At 44.9% G+C, this 16,023-nt stretch overlaps 1 protein-coding gene across 3 annotated transcripts in view; it reads left to right on the plus strand.

Moving 5' to 3' along the window:
• Window positions 1-46: 46 nt before the first annotated feature.
• Window positions 47-16,023, plus strand: part of HNRNPM (heterogeneous nuclear ribonucleoprotein M) — a 39,796-nt gene continuing 23,819 nt past the window's right edge. For all 3 annotated transcript variants that reach the window (XM_014779739.2, XM_004443766.3, XM_004443767.3), the window contains exons 1-2: window positions 47-208; window positions 8,773-8,942. In XM_014779739.2, the coding sequence (XP_014635225.1) occupies window positions 96-208; window positions 8,773-8,942 (283 nt within the window). In that variant the 5' untranslated portion in view covers window positions 47-95. The remainder of the gene's footprint in view (window positions 209-8,772; window positions 8,943-16,023) is intronic.

A 16,023-nucleotide genomic window follows, 5' to 3' on the forward strand; every position in this document is an offset into this window, starting at 1 on the left:
GCGCGCAGGCGTTACTGGTCGCGCCGGGTCACGTGAGTGCGCAGGCGCAGTGCTGCGCAGCCGGTTCCCTCACACAAAGCCCAGACGCGGAGAAAATGGCGGCAGGGGTCGAAGCGGCGGCCGAGGTGGCGGCGACAGAGCCCAAAATGGAGGAGGAGAGCGGCGCGCCCGGCGTGCCGAGCGGCAACGGGGCTCCGGGCCCGAAGGGGTGAGTATCCCATGGCTCCGCGTCCCGGGCCGGCCGCCTTCGCGGCGGCGCCGTTAGGTCTGTTGGAGGCCTCCCCCCGGCGCGGCGTCAGCCCGGGCCTTTCCCGCGGGGCCTGCCCGGGGTGGGGGCGGCCGGGGCCGCCGGGGGGCCCGGGGGCGCCGCAAGGCTCGCTCCCTCCCTCCTCCTCGGCCCTGGCCCAGCTCCGCGGGTCCCTCCAGGCCGGGTCCGACCCCCACGCCGAGGCCTCGGGCCCGGCCTCTGCGCTCGGGACTGATGGCGCGGGCCCCGGAGCCGGAGAGGCCCGACGCCCCGGCCAGCTGGCCTGTCGGGTGACCTTGGGCGCGTGGTTTCACCCCCCGCCCCCCGTATCGCCCGGGGCCTCAGTTTCCCGCCCCGTAAACTGGGGGGAAGGGAAGGGAAGCGAAGCGAGGGCGCGCGCGGGGCCTCGCGCGTGGTCGGCCCGGTAAACGGCGGCGGAGGCGGGTGGGAGCCGGGCAGGACCGCGAGGCCGGCCGGAGCGCCCCCGCGTCCCCTCCCCTCCCTCGCCCGGCCGGAACCGCTCCACGCCGGGGCCGCGCGCGAGGCCCCCGGCCGCTCCCCAGGTGCGCGGGAGGTGTCTGTGCAGGGATCGGACCTGCGCTCCCCCAAACAAAGAGGAGGAGAAAAAAAGCAGAGAAACAGCATTTTCCGTGTTCCCGGGGGAGATTTTCCATCCTCAGGCGGGCTCGCCCACTTCCAGGCTCCGTCACCTTTTCGAGCCTTGCTTGGGGCTCCGTCTCTGCTTCTTGGCTGTTCAAGTGTCCTCAAAGCTTTAGAGCATCGTCTTGTGTCCGCACTCGTTCTGATGACAGTCACCTGGAAGGAAGATGCGGAGGGACGTTTTGGCTCCCACCGGCACCCGTGGGGGGAGGAGAGGGGAAGGCTGGGCACACGTGATTTCCCACCAATTTTTTTTTTTAATTGTGGTAACGTATGTGGAACATAAAATTTACAGTTTTAAAACCATTTTTAAGGGTACGATTCAGCGGCATTAAGTGCGTTCAGTGTTGTGCGACCATCACCCCTGTCCATGTCCAGAACTTTTTCATCATCCCAGACTGCAGCCATTAAACAGTAACTTCCGATTTCCCCCTGTCACCAGCTCCTGGATACTTCTGTTATTCGTTATGTCTCTTATGAATATGCTTTCCCACAAATTTCTGATGTGCATCCCTAGAGTTTGTGGGGATTAGAAGTGAATGTAGTTAAAGCGCTTTATGTTACCGAGCTTTCACTAAGTGACTAGCTGTGTTGTTGTCAAACCTTCTCTCCTTAGGTGGGGAGGAACAAAATACCATGATTCCTGGTCCTCGGAAATCAAAAGAATGGCATCCCAGAAGTATTCCCAGCACTTGACTCTCGAAAACTCTGGAAAGGGATGCCTTCGTTTAGCCTTTTTTATCACGTGTCTAGGGGAGCCTAGGAGGATTTCTGAGGGCCGTTTTTGGAGGCCTTTAAGTTACATTTATTTCCTGTATTTTTTCTTTCAAAGCAGTTATCACAGGATGGAGTGCTGCTAAAACGTGCTAGGTGAGAAGTTGAATTAGCTATAGTTTGTAGCATCTGGGGTATGTTTTTCAAATTTCCCATTTTCCACTGTCCATTTTCAAATAGTCATTTTGTGACGGATTTATTTGACAAATGTGACACGTGGACTGTTAGAAAGAACCTGAAGGTTTTAGAGATAAAATAGCTCTTGTTGGAAAGAACCTTAGAGTCTAGGGCTGCTTAACAGAAGTTCTTTCAGGAAGCTAGCAACACTTAGATGTATTTCATAGGGTTGGTGGAAACTTTGTGTATTTTTTTTTTTTTTTTTGCATTAGGAAGCTCTTGAGAATCAAGCCCATGCCCAGAGGAGAGGCCAGCTGATAATTTTGTAGTGAGGTAATTATGCTGTGATAGAAGTAAAGGAGTTACCTGGTAGGGAGCAGCTCCCCTCCCCACAACTGAACCCCCTGGGGGCAGGGTGGGGAAGAGGGGGTTTCTTCAGGAGGAGGGGGATGAAAGAGGATGATTGTGGAGAGGGGAGAAGAGAGCTGCCCACGACTAGGGACTTTGGTATATGCTTTGCATATTTATAAAGAACTGATGCTGCTGTAGCACTTAACGCTGGAACAGTGAGGGCCAACGCTGAAACAGTGGGGGCCGGGGGTGGGGGGCGGGGGGCGGGGGGCCGGCTGGTGGGCAGTGGATTCCAGGCTGAGGAATTTAGATTTTTATCTTGAAAGCCTCTGAGGGATGGAAAGTGAGTGAAACTTGGTTCTTCTGACCTTTGTCTCCACCAGGAGTGGAGTGTGCTGTAAGCTGAAAAGGCAGTGAGCCCGCAGGCTTGATGGAGGACCACAGAGAGGAAGCTTGTTTTGCAGTGACTTTTCTCTGGGGTGTGAGAGGAGGGTTTGTTTTATTTTGATGAGAAATCTGTTCCATTTAAAGTCAGTCAAGATTCAGAGTTAGAGTATATTTAGTCAGGGAGAAAAAGCATTCATTCTGGGGAATATATAGGTTTAGGTTTGATTTTTTTTTTTCTTTAAAGGTTGAACCATATACTTAAAATCAGTGATGTAACCTACTTCTAAACTAATCTTGTGGCTGAATCAGAAAACAGAGATGGATTAGTTAGTTTAAAAATAAAAATTTATATTTAGTGTAGATTGCCGGGCAGGTAATGTTAGTGTTAACTCTGTTTTATAACTGAGAAATTTTTTTTTTAAACAATTGAGAAAAGTCAGGTTAAGGAAATTGACCCAGAGTCTGGGGGAGGCTGTGTTGACTCCACTGCCACCCTGGTAACCTCTCACTAAACAGTCACTTGAAGTGTTTTATTTAAATCAGATTCTCTGTGCTTTGCAATGATTTGAGTGTTTGCTGTACTTTATGGAGTGGTTGTGTACTTGATAAGAGGAATTTTTGAAGCACATTAGGTTGTGAGGCCGGGATTAGAGTATGGGGCTCTGGATTATGTGAGTGCGTGCTGCCAGATCTTTGCTTTCCCTTTGCCGGTTGGTTTTATTCATGGCTAGGCAAAGAAACACTAGTCTGCGAAGTTGAGGTTGCTTGTTTCTTTTCAGGATTCTCAGATGGACTCTCCTGTTACCATGTTTACAGGCATCAAGTTGAAAGCTGAGATGCTCCTTCTGTAGTCTGTAGTGAGTACAGTGCCTGGGTTTCCTCAGCCACTGCCCTCGTGGGCTTGTTTTAAAGCCTAATCAGCATATGCAATGGTAGAAGGCTAGGAATGAATTAGTCTCCCTACCCCTCAAGAAAATTATTGGTACAAAAATATGTCATTGCCTCAGTTACTGTGTGCCAGGTCTCTCCTTTAAACCTGTGTGGATCATAACCTCCTTTTACAGGTGAGGGAACTGAGGCCTAGCAAAGAGATGGTGACGTTGGGGTTCAGGCCCAGCTGTGAGACCCTAGTCACCTGTAGTACTGCTTGCTTAGATGCTGCGCTTAGCGTTTATCAAGCTGCTGCTTGTTGGACTATTTATTGATTCTCGCAGCATCTCTGTGAGCTACCATGGATGTAGGTTATGCTGGTTTTGCTGATAAAGAACCAGAGGTAAAGAGCCTGAGTCACGGGGGTAGTTAAGTGGTGGACCTGGAACTAGAATAGTGCTGTGAGTAGTGCTCTCCACGTCTTAAATGCATTTGAGGAGCTCAGGATTGACAGGATTTCTGTGAAGAATCATTTTACATAAGGGATGGTTCTCGGGGATTTGGGGAGTGGGGGAGACTTTTCCCTGAAGAGATGGGATCAGGATTTCAGGGTATTGAGGTTGCCATTTTAAGCTACACTCTTGATTGAGAAACTCGGAAAGTAATGAGAGTGTTATACGGGGGAATGCCATGGAGGCGTAAGAGAGGAAAGGGGTTCAGTGTTTACACAGGGAATTAGCGGTCCTTTGTGGGGTGGGCACGCAATCTTTTTTAGTTGTGATTTTTATGTACAGTATAATTCTAGTATGGTGGAGCAGTGACATGATAAATTATCAATTTTCAAAGAACACTGTCAGTGAGACATAATTCCAAAGCCATATTAAACATAAGTAATCTTAATGACTTGGAAGGTACTTAAGATAGTTTAGGCTTGTCTTTATTGGTGTATTATGAAATAGATTGATAGAAGGTCAGAAAAACTTTTTATGATGTCAGGCTTATTTAGAACATGAAGTGGATGATTGGGTGCCAGAATCAGATGGCGTGTTCATTGGCAATTAAGAATGGAGAGCCAGTTAGCAATGAGAATATTGGTAAGACATTTAGCTGGCCTAGGTAGATGCTTATTGTGGCTTCAGTTTCTTTGAAAGATTACGAATTTGTTACTTTATATTGGAGTTACAAGTCAAGTTATTGGGGTTGGGTTTGAAATTGAAATTGAACAATCATGAGTAGGAACTTTTTAAAAAAAATATTGTATGGTTGGCACAATAAACTGCACATATTGGAAATGTACAATTTGATAAGTGTCAATGTATGAAGGCCTCACTGAATCAGGATAATAAGTACATCCATAACCCCTAGAAGGTTTTTCTTGCCCCTTGGTAATCTTTTGAGTCCTCCTTTCCCCTGCCTCCAGGCAAGCACTGATCTGCTTTCCATCAGTATGCAGCAGTGATTCTCAGCGGGTGACTTTTTTCCCCTCCAGGGACATTTGGAAGTATCTTGGAGACGTTTTTGATCTTCACCTTCAAGACTGAGGGGTGCAGTTGCTACTGGCATCTCTTGTGTAGAGGTCAGGGATGCTGGTAAACGTCTCCAGTGCACCGGGCAGCCCCCCACAACCGAGGATTACCTGGCCCAAAGTGTCAGTAGTGCTGAGGTTGAGAAACCTGCTATAGATTAATTTGCCAGATTGGATTTTCTCAAATACAGAGTTTTATATGATGGAATCATACTATATGTACTCTTTTTTTGGTCTGGGTTCTTTGAGTTTAATTATTTGGAGATTCATCCATGTTGTGTGTAGTTCATTACTTTTTGTTGAGTAGTATTTCAATGTAGGGATATACTACAGTTTGTTTATTCATTTACCTGTGAGTAGACATTTAGATTTCCAGTTTGGGGCTATTACAAACAATGTTGCTGTGAACATTTCAAGTACAAGTATTTGCGTTGCTGTATGCTTTGTTTTCTCTGTGGTAGGTGTCTAGGTGTGGATGATTGGGTCGTGTAAGAGGGTGTGTTTAACATTTTTAATGTCTGTAATCTAAATTTGGGGTATCTAGGATAAAGCAATGTATTTCGTCAATGTTGCCAAATTATAATCCACCTATAAAAATGTACTTCTGAAAGATTTTCAGAGTTAAATGTTAGATATGTTTTAGGGCTAGAGAAGAATATTCCTCTAATTTCATCCTAAAGATAAGTGGTAAAATTGGACATTTTTTAAACACACTTTTCAGGACACCAGCCTTAAACTGTCGCATCATCTGTACTTCAATACGTGTCTTGAGTGAGTTTTCTTTGAGGATGGTTCTCTGTAATTCTGTCAAGAACAGAGTTGATGGTGATCATTAGATTTATGAAAAGGTCAATTTTTTAAGAAGCTGCAAGTGCCCAGAGATAGTTCTAACCCCTTTTACTTAGAGAAACCTTCTCAGAGGGAGGAAATGGTCTGCCAGAGGATTCGGGTGGAGTGGTGGGGTGCCCCCCCCCGCCCCCGGCATAATCCATATGAGCTGCTTTCTCGGTGTGAGCACGTGATGAGGATTAACCCCAAACCAGATACTGAGCCCCTGTGGTTAGGTGGGGTCGTTTATTCTTAGCTGTCATAGGGCACCTAGCCATCGGCAGAATGAGGCCTAGACACTTTGTTACCTGCTCTGGCTGTACTTAGTTTTTTGTGCATTTTGTAACTAGTAGGTGGAAACAGCCTGGAACTTTTACTGTGGCATGGACCCTGTGTCAGAAGAATTTTTTTAATGTAAGTCATAGACTCTTGGGGTTTCACAAGAAACTAGTTACATTAAAATACATTTCTATCTACTCTAGGTCCAGGAAATGTGGATTGATCTACATTTTATGAACTTTTGCTAACACTTTGCTCCTCATCTGCTAAGAGTAAGACTTGTTGGCAAATACGCTCTGTTTGGCAGACTTTGGTGTAGGACTTTCATAGGGAGTAGACAGGTGGCCTGGGTGACGGTTGAAGGTTTCCCTTTGAGATCTGCTTGTGGTGTGCAGGCCGCCCGAGGAGGGTCTATTGTGAACCTGGGTAGACAGAGTAGAGAGTTCTAGGACCCAGGGGATTGGAGTGGCCATACCTCCACTCTGCCAGCCTGTGAGGAAGAAGCCTATTCACTGCATGTTGGTACAGTTCAGATCAGGGAGGAAGTGGCTTTCCTTAGTTTTGCCTGGGATGTCACCTCACCTTCCTTGGGTTACCACTTGGCACCCTTGTGTTTGGCTATGAGGGACCAGTAAAAAAAACTTTAAGGGCTACAAAAAGTTGCTATCTTCTTAATTTTTCCAAGTAAGCACATTAAAAGAAAGCCCTTCCCCACACAAGGAAGACATACCCTAGAATAAAGATCAGCCTTTTAATTAAGTAAAGGTCGTTTTATAAATCATCAGTACTATAGTCTTAGCTTTTTGTTTTTTCCATTTTTGTCGTGGGTCACAAAGTCTTCTAGAAGTTGTGGAGTCGCTGGGTTCTCTCTGGTGGAAAGTATAGGGCTTGGGAGCAGAAAGTGCAGGACTTGGCCTGAGAAGCACTTCCCGTGCCTGCCGCTCCCTGTGCCTGCCGCTCCCCGTTCCTCGGTGTTCCTGGGCAGCTCTCACAGGTGTCGGCCTGTAGCCAGAGAGGGGCTGAAGCGGAGCAGGCAGGGCAGGGAGCAGCCTCACTCGCTGGCGCACCCCTGCCCTGGCCGCACATGCCGGCCTGCTGTCCTTGGGCCTGGGCTTCAGCCTGCCGGCCTGTTCTGTACTTTGGAAGGCTGCATTTCTGGTGGGATGTTTTTCGTGTCCCACTTGAAGCCGAGTTAGTATCTGTAGAGGTTAGAAGTGAGATCTTTTCTCACGGAGGCACCTAACACACGAAGGTAAAGAACATTACCGGAAAGCCAGTGCCGAAAAGCATCCACCCTTCTTTGCTGAGGGTGGAGTTGTTTGCGTGCTTTTACCTACCAGGGTTGCCCAGACTTGAATTCTCCTAGCCTCAAAGTAGCAGGGTTGTGTAGAGAATATTTTCTTTCCCTTGAAAACAAATTTTTCTATTGTAGTAAAATATATGTAAAATTTGCCATTTTGACCATTTTAAGTGTACAATTTTTGTGTGTGTGTGTGTGAGGAAGATCAGCCCTGAGCTAACATCCGTGCTAATCCTCCTCTTTTTGCTGAGGAAGACCAGCTCTGAGCTAACATCTATTGCCAATCCTCTTCCTCCCCCCCCCACCCCAAACCCCTGTAGATAGTTGGATGTCATAGTTGCACATCCTTCTAGTTGCTGTATGTGGGACGCGGCCTGAGCATGGCCGGAGAAGCGGTGCGTCGGTGCGCGCCTGGGATCCGAACCCGGGCCGCCAATAACGGAGCGTGCGCACTTAACCACTAAGCCACGGGGCCGGCCCCTAAGTGTACAATTTAGTGGCATTAAGTACAGTGTTGTGCATTATGCCACTGTCCACTACCCATTTCCAGAATTTTTTTATCATCCCAAACAGAAAGTCTGTACCCATTAAACAATAACTCCCAGTTCCCACCTTCCTTCAGTCCCTGGTAACCTCTCTTCTTTTTTTCTTTCTCTATGTCTGGCTTATTTCACTTAGCATAATGTTTTTAAAGTTCGTTTGTGTTGCAGCACGTATCAGTGCTTCATTCCTTTTTATGACTGAATTATATTCCATTGTATGGATGCACCACAATTTGCTTATTCCGTTCATCTATTGGTGGACACTTGGTTTGTTTCCAGCTTTTGGCTGTTAGGAAAAATGCTGCTGTTGGTATACAAGTACCTGAGTCCTTGCTTTCAGTTCTTTGAGGTGTATACCTAGGAATGGAATTACTGGGTCTTACGGTAATTGCATGTTTTAACTTTTTGAGTAACTGCCAAACTGTTTTGTGTAGCAGCTGCACCATTTACATTCCCCCTTTAAAGAAACTTTTTTTCACCACAACAAAAGACACTTTTATTTGTGAAGCTAAAATTGGTTGGGCCTGTTTGTACCACCTCGTGTCTGTACCATAAAATCTCGTAAATCTTCCCTTCTCTTTTCCTGTCTCTGTCTTGAAATTAGAGCACCTTGGGCAGGGAGGTGGCCTCTCCCTGCGTCTCTGTTAGAGCCCCGTCGGAGTGTGCAGAGGCCTGGGAGAGCACGCTTTCTTGGGAACAGTTTTCTCGATAGGTGGATTTTAAGGAATGCATGCTGTCTGCTCTATGGAGCACTTCAGTCTGAATGTCTCAAATCAAAATCAGTATTAGTCTTGTGTCATATGTAACTATGTGGAGCTGTAAACCTGGCAAATCAAATATTGTCTTTCATGTTGTGCTAACATATGGACTTGGTTTTCTCTTTTGAATTCAGTGAAGGAGAACGACCTCCTCAGAATGAGAAGAGGAAGGAGAAAAACATAAAAAGAGGCGGCAATCGCTTTGAGCCATATGCCAACCCAACTAAGAGATACAGAGCCTTCATTACAAACATACCTTTCGATGTGAAATGGCAGTCACTTAAAGACCTGGTTAAAGAAAAAGGTAATGGTACTGATGGCTGAGGAGGGTAAGAAGGTCGCTGTGTCATCCTTCCTGTGGCTAATTCCTTGGTTATTTTTGTCAGTGGAAGCTCTTTTGGTAGAGCGTGTGTTCTTTCCAGGCTTGACAGTTCAGCCCCCTGCCCAGCCTCCTTTTTTTCGTGGTCATGCACCTGTGTGTCCGACAGGGTGGTTTGTATGGTCCCTGGGCCTACAGATGATTTTACTGGCTTAATATTGTCAGTAGGGCTTCGATTAAGCTTGAGGGGAGCCTCTGTGTTGAGGAAATTTTTCGAATTCTTCATATTTGATGGGAGAGATTTTTTCTTTTCTTTTTTATTCTTTTTTGGCTTTTCAATTCTGGTGGGAAGGTAGGTTGTTTAAATTTTGTGGATGTCTTCCTGGGATCAAAATTTGGTAGCTGGAACTTGTGCTGTTCAGATTTTCTAAATTCTAGAATATTAGCCTGTATTGAAACTCTTAGGCTTTTTTTCCCTGCTAAGGGAAAGAAGAGAGTAGATTGGCAATTGGAGAGCTCAAAAGAAGGCATCTGCTGTGCCACGCCATGCCTTCAGGGCATGTCAGTCACAGCCCAGGGGTCTACCTCTGGCCTAGGGCAGGGGAAGCAGCTGCCGCTCTGCTGCCACCAGGAGGTCCCAGGAGGTTGGTTGCTGCCCTGGTCCTCTGCCTCACCCCCCCCCACTCCGTGCACACCACGTGTCCTCTCTCTCTCCACACTCTTGTTCTGCTGCTTTTGTCTTCCTTCCTTTCCTGATTCTTGGCCCTGCTGGTGGCACTCAGGGCTAAAGAGATTGCTCAGCCCTGCTTTAGACAAAACAATTGCTAGAGAACAATTCGTCTAATGCAGTGAGGTCTCCCCTCACTCCCACCCTCAAGGGAAACCTAGAATCAAATTACCCTTAAATGGAGTCTTTTTGAAGGACTGAAAGGTATTGGTTTTCTGGAGCATTCATAATGAAAAGAGATTTGAGGTTGATGTGTCAAATGATTAACATTTCAGTGACAGATGCCACTTGGATAGGCCATTTTGGTATGTGTACTGGTGCTCCCAGCATTGGGTTTTGAAATGATGAATGGCCCACTGCCATCATTGTCCCATTACTTAATCCGACCACGATATGCCAGAAGCACTAGGCACCGGGAACCTCTCTGTACAGTCATGTGGGCTGCTCCCATGTAGCATTTCTCCAGATAACACGGATGGAGAAACGTTTTGGTGTGAGGTTTGTTTTCCTGCCTTGATCAGCCACATCATTCCTGCCAGTGCTCCTAGGGCCAGAGGGAAGTCTCTTTTTGTCTGAAGGGCACGTCACATGGCATCCCAGATGCAGTGTTCTTGGTTTTTGGGACTGCTGCTTCCATACAAGCTTAGAATTTCTGTACAGTACGGTTGGGTCTCATTCGAATTAGTTTTTGGAATAACCCCCAAATTTGTGTTCTCGTGATTTGGTTGAACCGCTGAATTGATACTTCCATTGATAATAAGGTATAGTAGTTCCAAGAACCAGGAATGTGGTTTTGAAAACGCAATTGTTAGAATTGTGTAAGAGATTGCTGGCCAAATTATTTTTTCATTTTTAGGAGTGTGTGAACCAGTTTTGGGACATGCTGGATAAAGTTGGTGACATTTTTACTGCTTTACCATTCAGTACTTCAGTTCTGGAAGCCTGAAAGCTGGTGGCAGCAGCAGCCATGATGTTTCTGGATGTAGAAGCAGTTCACCTCCATTTCCTATTTTGCACTGTATTAAGTGTGGAGCCAGCCTGGTGGTTTATTCGGATACTTCCAAACTGGTTCTCATATTCCCCTGGCATACTGCTCCGAATGCCCTGGCTCAGCCCTTTCAGTGTATTTTTGGTGGTGTAATTTAGAATTACAGGTGTGCAGTAAATCAGTTATTTTTAATAAACCTTAAAATGTTCTTGTTTAGAGCTCCCCTGTATAGGTTAAATTCATTACTTTTCTGTTTAATTAAATTATCGCAGTATTAGATTGTGGGTAAAAGGATTTGTAAGAGAAAGGTAATCTTTTTTATGGTAATGCTTATATTCAGTATGTGAGGTCCAAAGAAATTTACTGTGGTTACATGCACATGACTCCTTAAGAAGTGTTCTTATTTTCGTTATGAGATTTTAAAAATATATTTTTATCCATGTTTTGGTTTACCATAAATATGTTTAAATGGTTATTTGAAATCTGAAATATTTACTTGAAATCTGTTGCAAATAAGTTTTAAGGTTTTTGACAACTTGTTATTGCACAGGAAAAAATTTGCAGATAGAGGCCTTTACACTAAAAACCTTAATCTCAAGATGATCTCTAGAGTGGACAAACAACAGAGATTTGGGCTGTCATAATCCAGCCACTCTTCATCAGCCTGCGTTTTAAGAGTCTGTCCCTGATGAAATCATAGTCCTATTGTTTCAGGAAACTAGGGGAATAAGAGCTAGAATTAGTTGTCCTCAGCTTAAAGATCTGAAAAATGTCCTGTCGATGCAGCGCTAAGTGCTGCCTCTCACAGCTACAGGAGGAGCTTTGGGGTGATGAGGATCACCACATGAGATTGCCTCATGTACCCCTCCTTGGACACCACGGGTACATTCTCCGTCTTTAAGTGAACAGTGTTCTAGGAGATGCTGTTAATAATGAGGATGTTATATGAGCTGATCACTTCAGTGCCTTTTCCCTGGATGGGATCACAAAGCTTATTTGGTGCCCAGCTGTTGGGTGGCACATCATGAAATCAGCATTGCTGATTTTAAAGAGAAAATGCATTGAGAGCTTTGTTTTGTTCTGAGCCAGGCTGCTTTTTTGTTCCCTCCCTGCCCCATCATATCAGTCAGGGACACAGATTAAACCGTTGTCACAGTCTTGGGAATTGAACTCTTCCTCGAGCTTTCCCTTTCTGCTCTAGGTGTCCCAATGGGACAGAGGAAAGGTTTTTATTGTCCTTCCTTATGACCGTGCTTATTTTTCAACGGAGATTATTGCATGGAACAAATGGCTGCTGTGAGCACCGAAGAGTTGCAGGATTGAAAAAAACAATTGAGTCAGTGTAATAAGGAATTTGAATTGGAGATGCCAAACCAGGTTTGAAAGTGATTTAACAGTCTCACAACTGCTTAGTTTTCATCAGCTAACATATATTGGGATACACATCTTAATGTGTTTGACTGTAAGGACTGGGCGACAAATTAGGATTTCTGTGAGCAACAAGTGGCCTTGGGAATTTTAAACTCAAGTAGTGTTGTGCAGCGGAACGGGGGGTCCTGTGTGGCTGAAGAAAGCTCGATGTGGGGCTGCCTGTTCTCCTGGCCTAACCAGGGAGCCGGCAGTGTTGGCCGCCCCGGCAGTGGGTAAACACGGAGCCCAGGCTGCGGAAGAAGGACGGAAGAAGGACGGTCAGTGATGTAGTTTACGCTCCGTCAATCCCGAAGTTTAGCAGCAGTCAGTTCAGCGTGTGTAACCAGAGATTTCTTTAAGCGCTTAATCCCTCTGTTTTTATTTAATGTATCACTTTAAGTGAATTCTGAATTCCAGCTGACAGAAAACTGAGGCCCGGAGGGCACGTGTAGTCCGGTAGAACTCTCCATTGGCTCTTGGAGATAATCTTCATTGTAGGTCTGTGGGGCGGAACTTTATTTTCAATTTAAGTAAAAATCCCTAGCCAGTCTATTTGGCTCCTTCGTATTTTCCTTTGTTGCAAATTCAGCCTGCATTTTGGAAAGGCCTGTTAGGCTTAAGTGTTCATACTTGTGGGTGCTTGGGTTGAATCCCAGCAATGCAGCCCACCTAGCTTATTCAGTGGTTTTGTTCTAGTTAGAGAGGCAGTCCTCTTCTGCTTTCGTCATGGAATTAGGAGCAAGAATGGGCTCAGTCATTTCCTAACTTGTCCATAAACCAAGTAGTCATTGTGTAGAATAATTATTTTCCCATGTTTCAAGGTGTCGATATCTTAAAGAAACAAGCTTTCTAAGTTAAAGTGTGCATTTATTCTATGCACCCCTCCATTAAGGTGGCTACTTGAGAGGTGACCATTCCGAGGGGAAAAGGATAACATGACCTGCTTTTGAGCCTCCCCCACCCTTTTGTAAAATGTTACAGGCCTTTTCACATAGGAATTCTCTTCAGTGAAGCTTTGGCCTCTGTACTCCTATTTTTTTGTCCATTTCAGACTTGGGCAGTACATGAGAACACCGAAACAAATACTTTCTGTGATAAAAATATGTGCAGGAGCGTTACATCAAAGTAGCTCCAAGGAACGGCCTGAATTGAATTCTTTTTGGGTTGCTCATCTACTTATCCTCATGATGTGTCTGATTCTCGAGGCAGTATTTTTAATGATTCACCTAAATGTTGGTTAAGGATGATTTCTTGGAGCATTTTAAAATAAAGGTAGATGATAACATTTGGCATTAGATTTTTCAAAGTCTTATTAGTTTTTTCATTTAGGTATTTTGATGTTTAAAGCTGCAATAGGAGTCCTCTTAGCACCCTCCTCTTGGGATTCTATCCATGTGCAGGGAGGGAGAGGAGCAGCAGTATTTTTCATTAATACCTGTGAATTCCATGTCTGTGAGACTGTTGCTACTGCCAATTCGTTGACCACCCTCTCAGTCTTGACAGTGATCTGCTCTGGCTCATTTACTCTTTTAAACTTCATTTCATTGAATGTGACCAGACTGTGCAAAGTTGGCAAATGTTGCCTTCTAAGTTGTGCTGATTTTATTGGACAGTTGAAAGAGCAGTGGTCTGTGAAAGGCTTCCTTGCTGTCTTCCTCTAGGGAGGTACGAATTAGCACCTCTTGCAGATCCTGTGACTCATGTGCTTACATCTCTGAAGCAATGTAGTCTCTCAGGGTAGAGATCAGAATTCTATGACTTGATGAGGAGCCTGGTTATTACTGATGGTCCTCGGGAACAGCGCTGCTCATGCTAGAGTCACAGTGACTGCCTGACGTATGGCTAAACTGATAGGATGGAAGGGTTTGTTAATGTAAGTTTTTGTTTACTAAACAACTACAGCATTTGGGGAAAAAAAGAGAGGGAACATTTTCAGCAAAGTTTTGGTGCAGAGGATTGAAGTTGGATGTGTGCCATCACTAGAATGTCAAGGGGAAAAAGTCTAATTTCTAAAGCTGGCTTTTTGTTAAAATGGTTATGACCATGGAAACAAGTTTGGTTTGGACTTGCTTGGTTTCTAGGTTGCAATGACAGCTTTTTATAAAGTGCCTTTATGGACACAGACTAGCAACTTTTCAAATGCAAGAGTATTTGAATTCTGACAACATAGTTACAGCTGTCTTCTGTGATTCTTTTATTTTTAAGGTTATTAGGTGGTAGTCACAGCTCTTAGGAAGTAAATGTGGGGTCTCTCTTCACTGTCTTGACACTACTTGGCATTTTCATCAAAGTGGAGACAAGGGCTGTTGGTCCTCAAATGGCTGCTGCTGTTGAAATAAATGGCTTTTAACGTGGCCTCAGGAATGGCCACACCTGTTTTTGGAATTCCTTTACTTTTGTAAGTGTAAAATAAAGGCAGTTTGTATGATTATCCTGTGGCTGTGACCATTTTTCCGTTTGTCCCACAGGAGTACATACTCCAAAAGTTAAGCTATACCAGTCCCTCCTGTTTCCTTTCTTCATTTCTTTGCACTGATTCTCTCTCCTTCCTGTTTTGTGCAAAGTACTGGTTTGGTTCTGTAACATCTCAGGAAAGGACAGGGGAGGTGAGGCTGTGAACTTAAACTTTGAACACTTGGCCTTCTTGCTTCAAGTGCCGTGCAGATATATTACTAAGAAATATGCCTTTCAAATTGTTAATTTTATTTAAAAAATAATTTAATCTTATTTTACATTTAAATCTCTCCTTGCTATATTAATTTAAAAATCTGTATAATAATTTTACTGTCCTTTGAACAAAGGAGTTAGAATAGGCTGGACTTGTTGAGGCCATTAAGAGGGTTATTTTTACCCTTGAACTGCTAAGCCAAACCTGAAAACTGAATTGGAGAAGGCTTTACCATCAGAAAATAATCCTTGGAAAAAGAAAAAGAGAGAGATTCCTGGAACAAAAAGCTCTTTCTTGACTTTGGAAAGCCTGCTTAGAGATTGTTTTCTCCAAATTAACACTTTAAATTTGTTTTCTGTGTGCCATGTTCAAGTTCAGCAGCCATTGTGGTGGTTGTCCTCTTGATGGGTTCTTATATCAGTCATGGTGGTCGTGAATTGGCAATCCAAACCTGGAGGAAACTCTGCGGAATCTTGGGAAATGCTTTGTTTTTTGTCCCGTTTGTGTAGATTAGAATCATGTGAGTCTGTTTAACTGTGAAGACGCAAACTGAACTCTAAATTTGCATTTGTCTGTGGCCTTTAATGGGGAAGTTGAGAAAGCAGTAAGAATAAAGCCTGGCTTCATTCACTGAAGAGAATCCAGGTGCTGCTCTGGTTTTGTGATTGAATATTGCAACATTCTTCTAACAATTGTGGAGCCTAGAGCTGTGTGCAGCACCAGCTGCAGATTTTGCGGGACCCAGTGCAAAGTGAAAACATGGGGCCCCTTGTTAAAAAATTATTAAGAATTTCAAGGCGACAACAACAGAGCATTACACCAAGCTGCTGGCCCTCCTGAGTGCAGAGCCCCGTGCGGTTGTGCAGGTCGCACACCCACGTAGCCGGCCACACCGTGTGTGCGCCTTTGAGCATATACGGACGCACGGCCTTGTATTTAGCATTTGCACCCAGTCCAGTGGCATTGCAATTTATGTACTGTTGACCTGCTTTCACCAGGAAGAGTGTGTGTGTAACACTGTTTTCCTCCCTTCCCCAAAAAAGTGGATCACGCAGACTCCTTTTCTGTAGATTTGGATTGCCTCTAGTCATGAGTGAGGAGTCCAGGTAGGGAAATTGATCTGGAAATCTGTGGAAAGAGCTTGTTTGTGGTGGGAGGAAAATCAAGGACATATTGTTAACGAGTTGCACCTACTTTTACTGCACACCTGTAATGCCTAGTTCGGTGGTTTAGAGAATATGGAGTGTTTCTGGGCTTTCTTATAAGGCAGAGG

Source organism: Ceratotherium simum, chromosome 39 (assembly GCF_057802395.1).
Source record: "Ceratotherium simum simum isolate JZ-2026a chromosome 39, ASM5780239v1, whole genome shotgun sequence".
Classification (NCBI taxonomy): domain Eukaryota; kingdom Metazoa; phylum Chordata; class Mammalia; order Perissodactyla; family Rhinocerotidae; genus Ceratotherium; species Ceratotherium simum.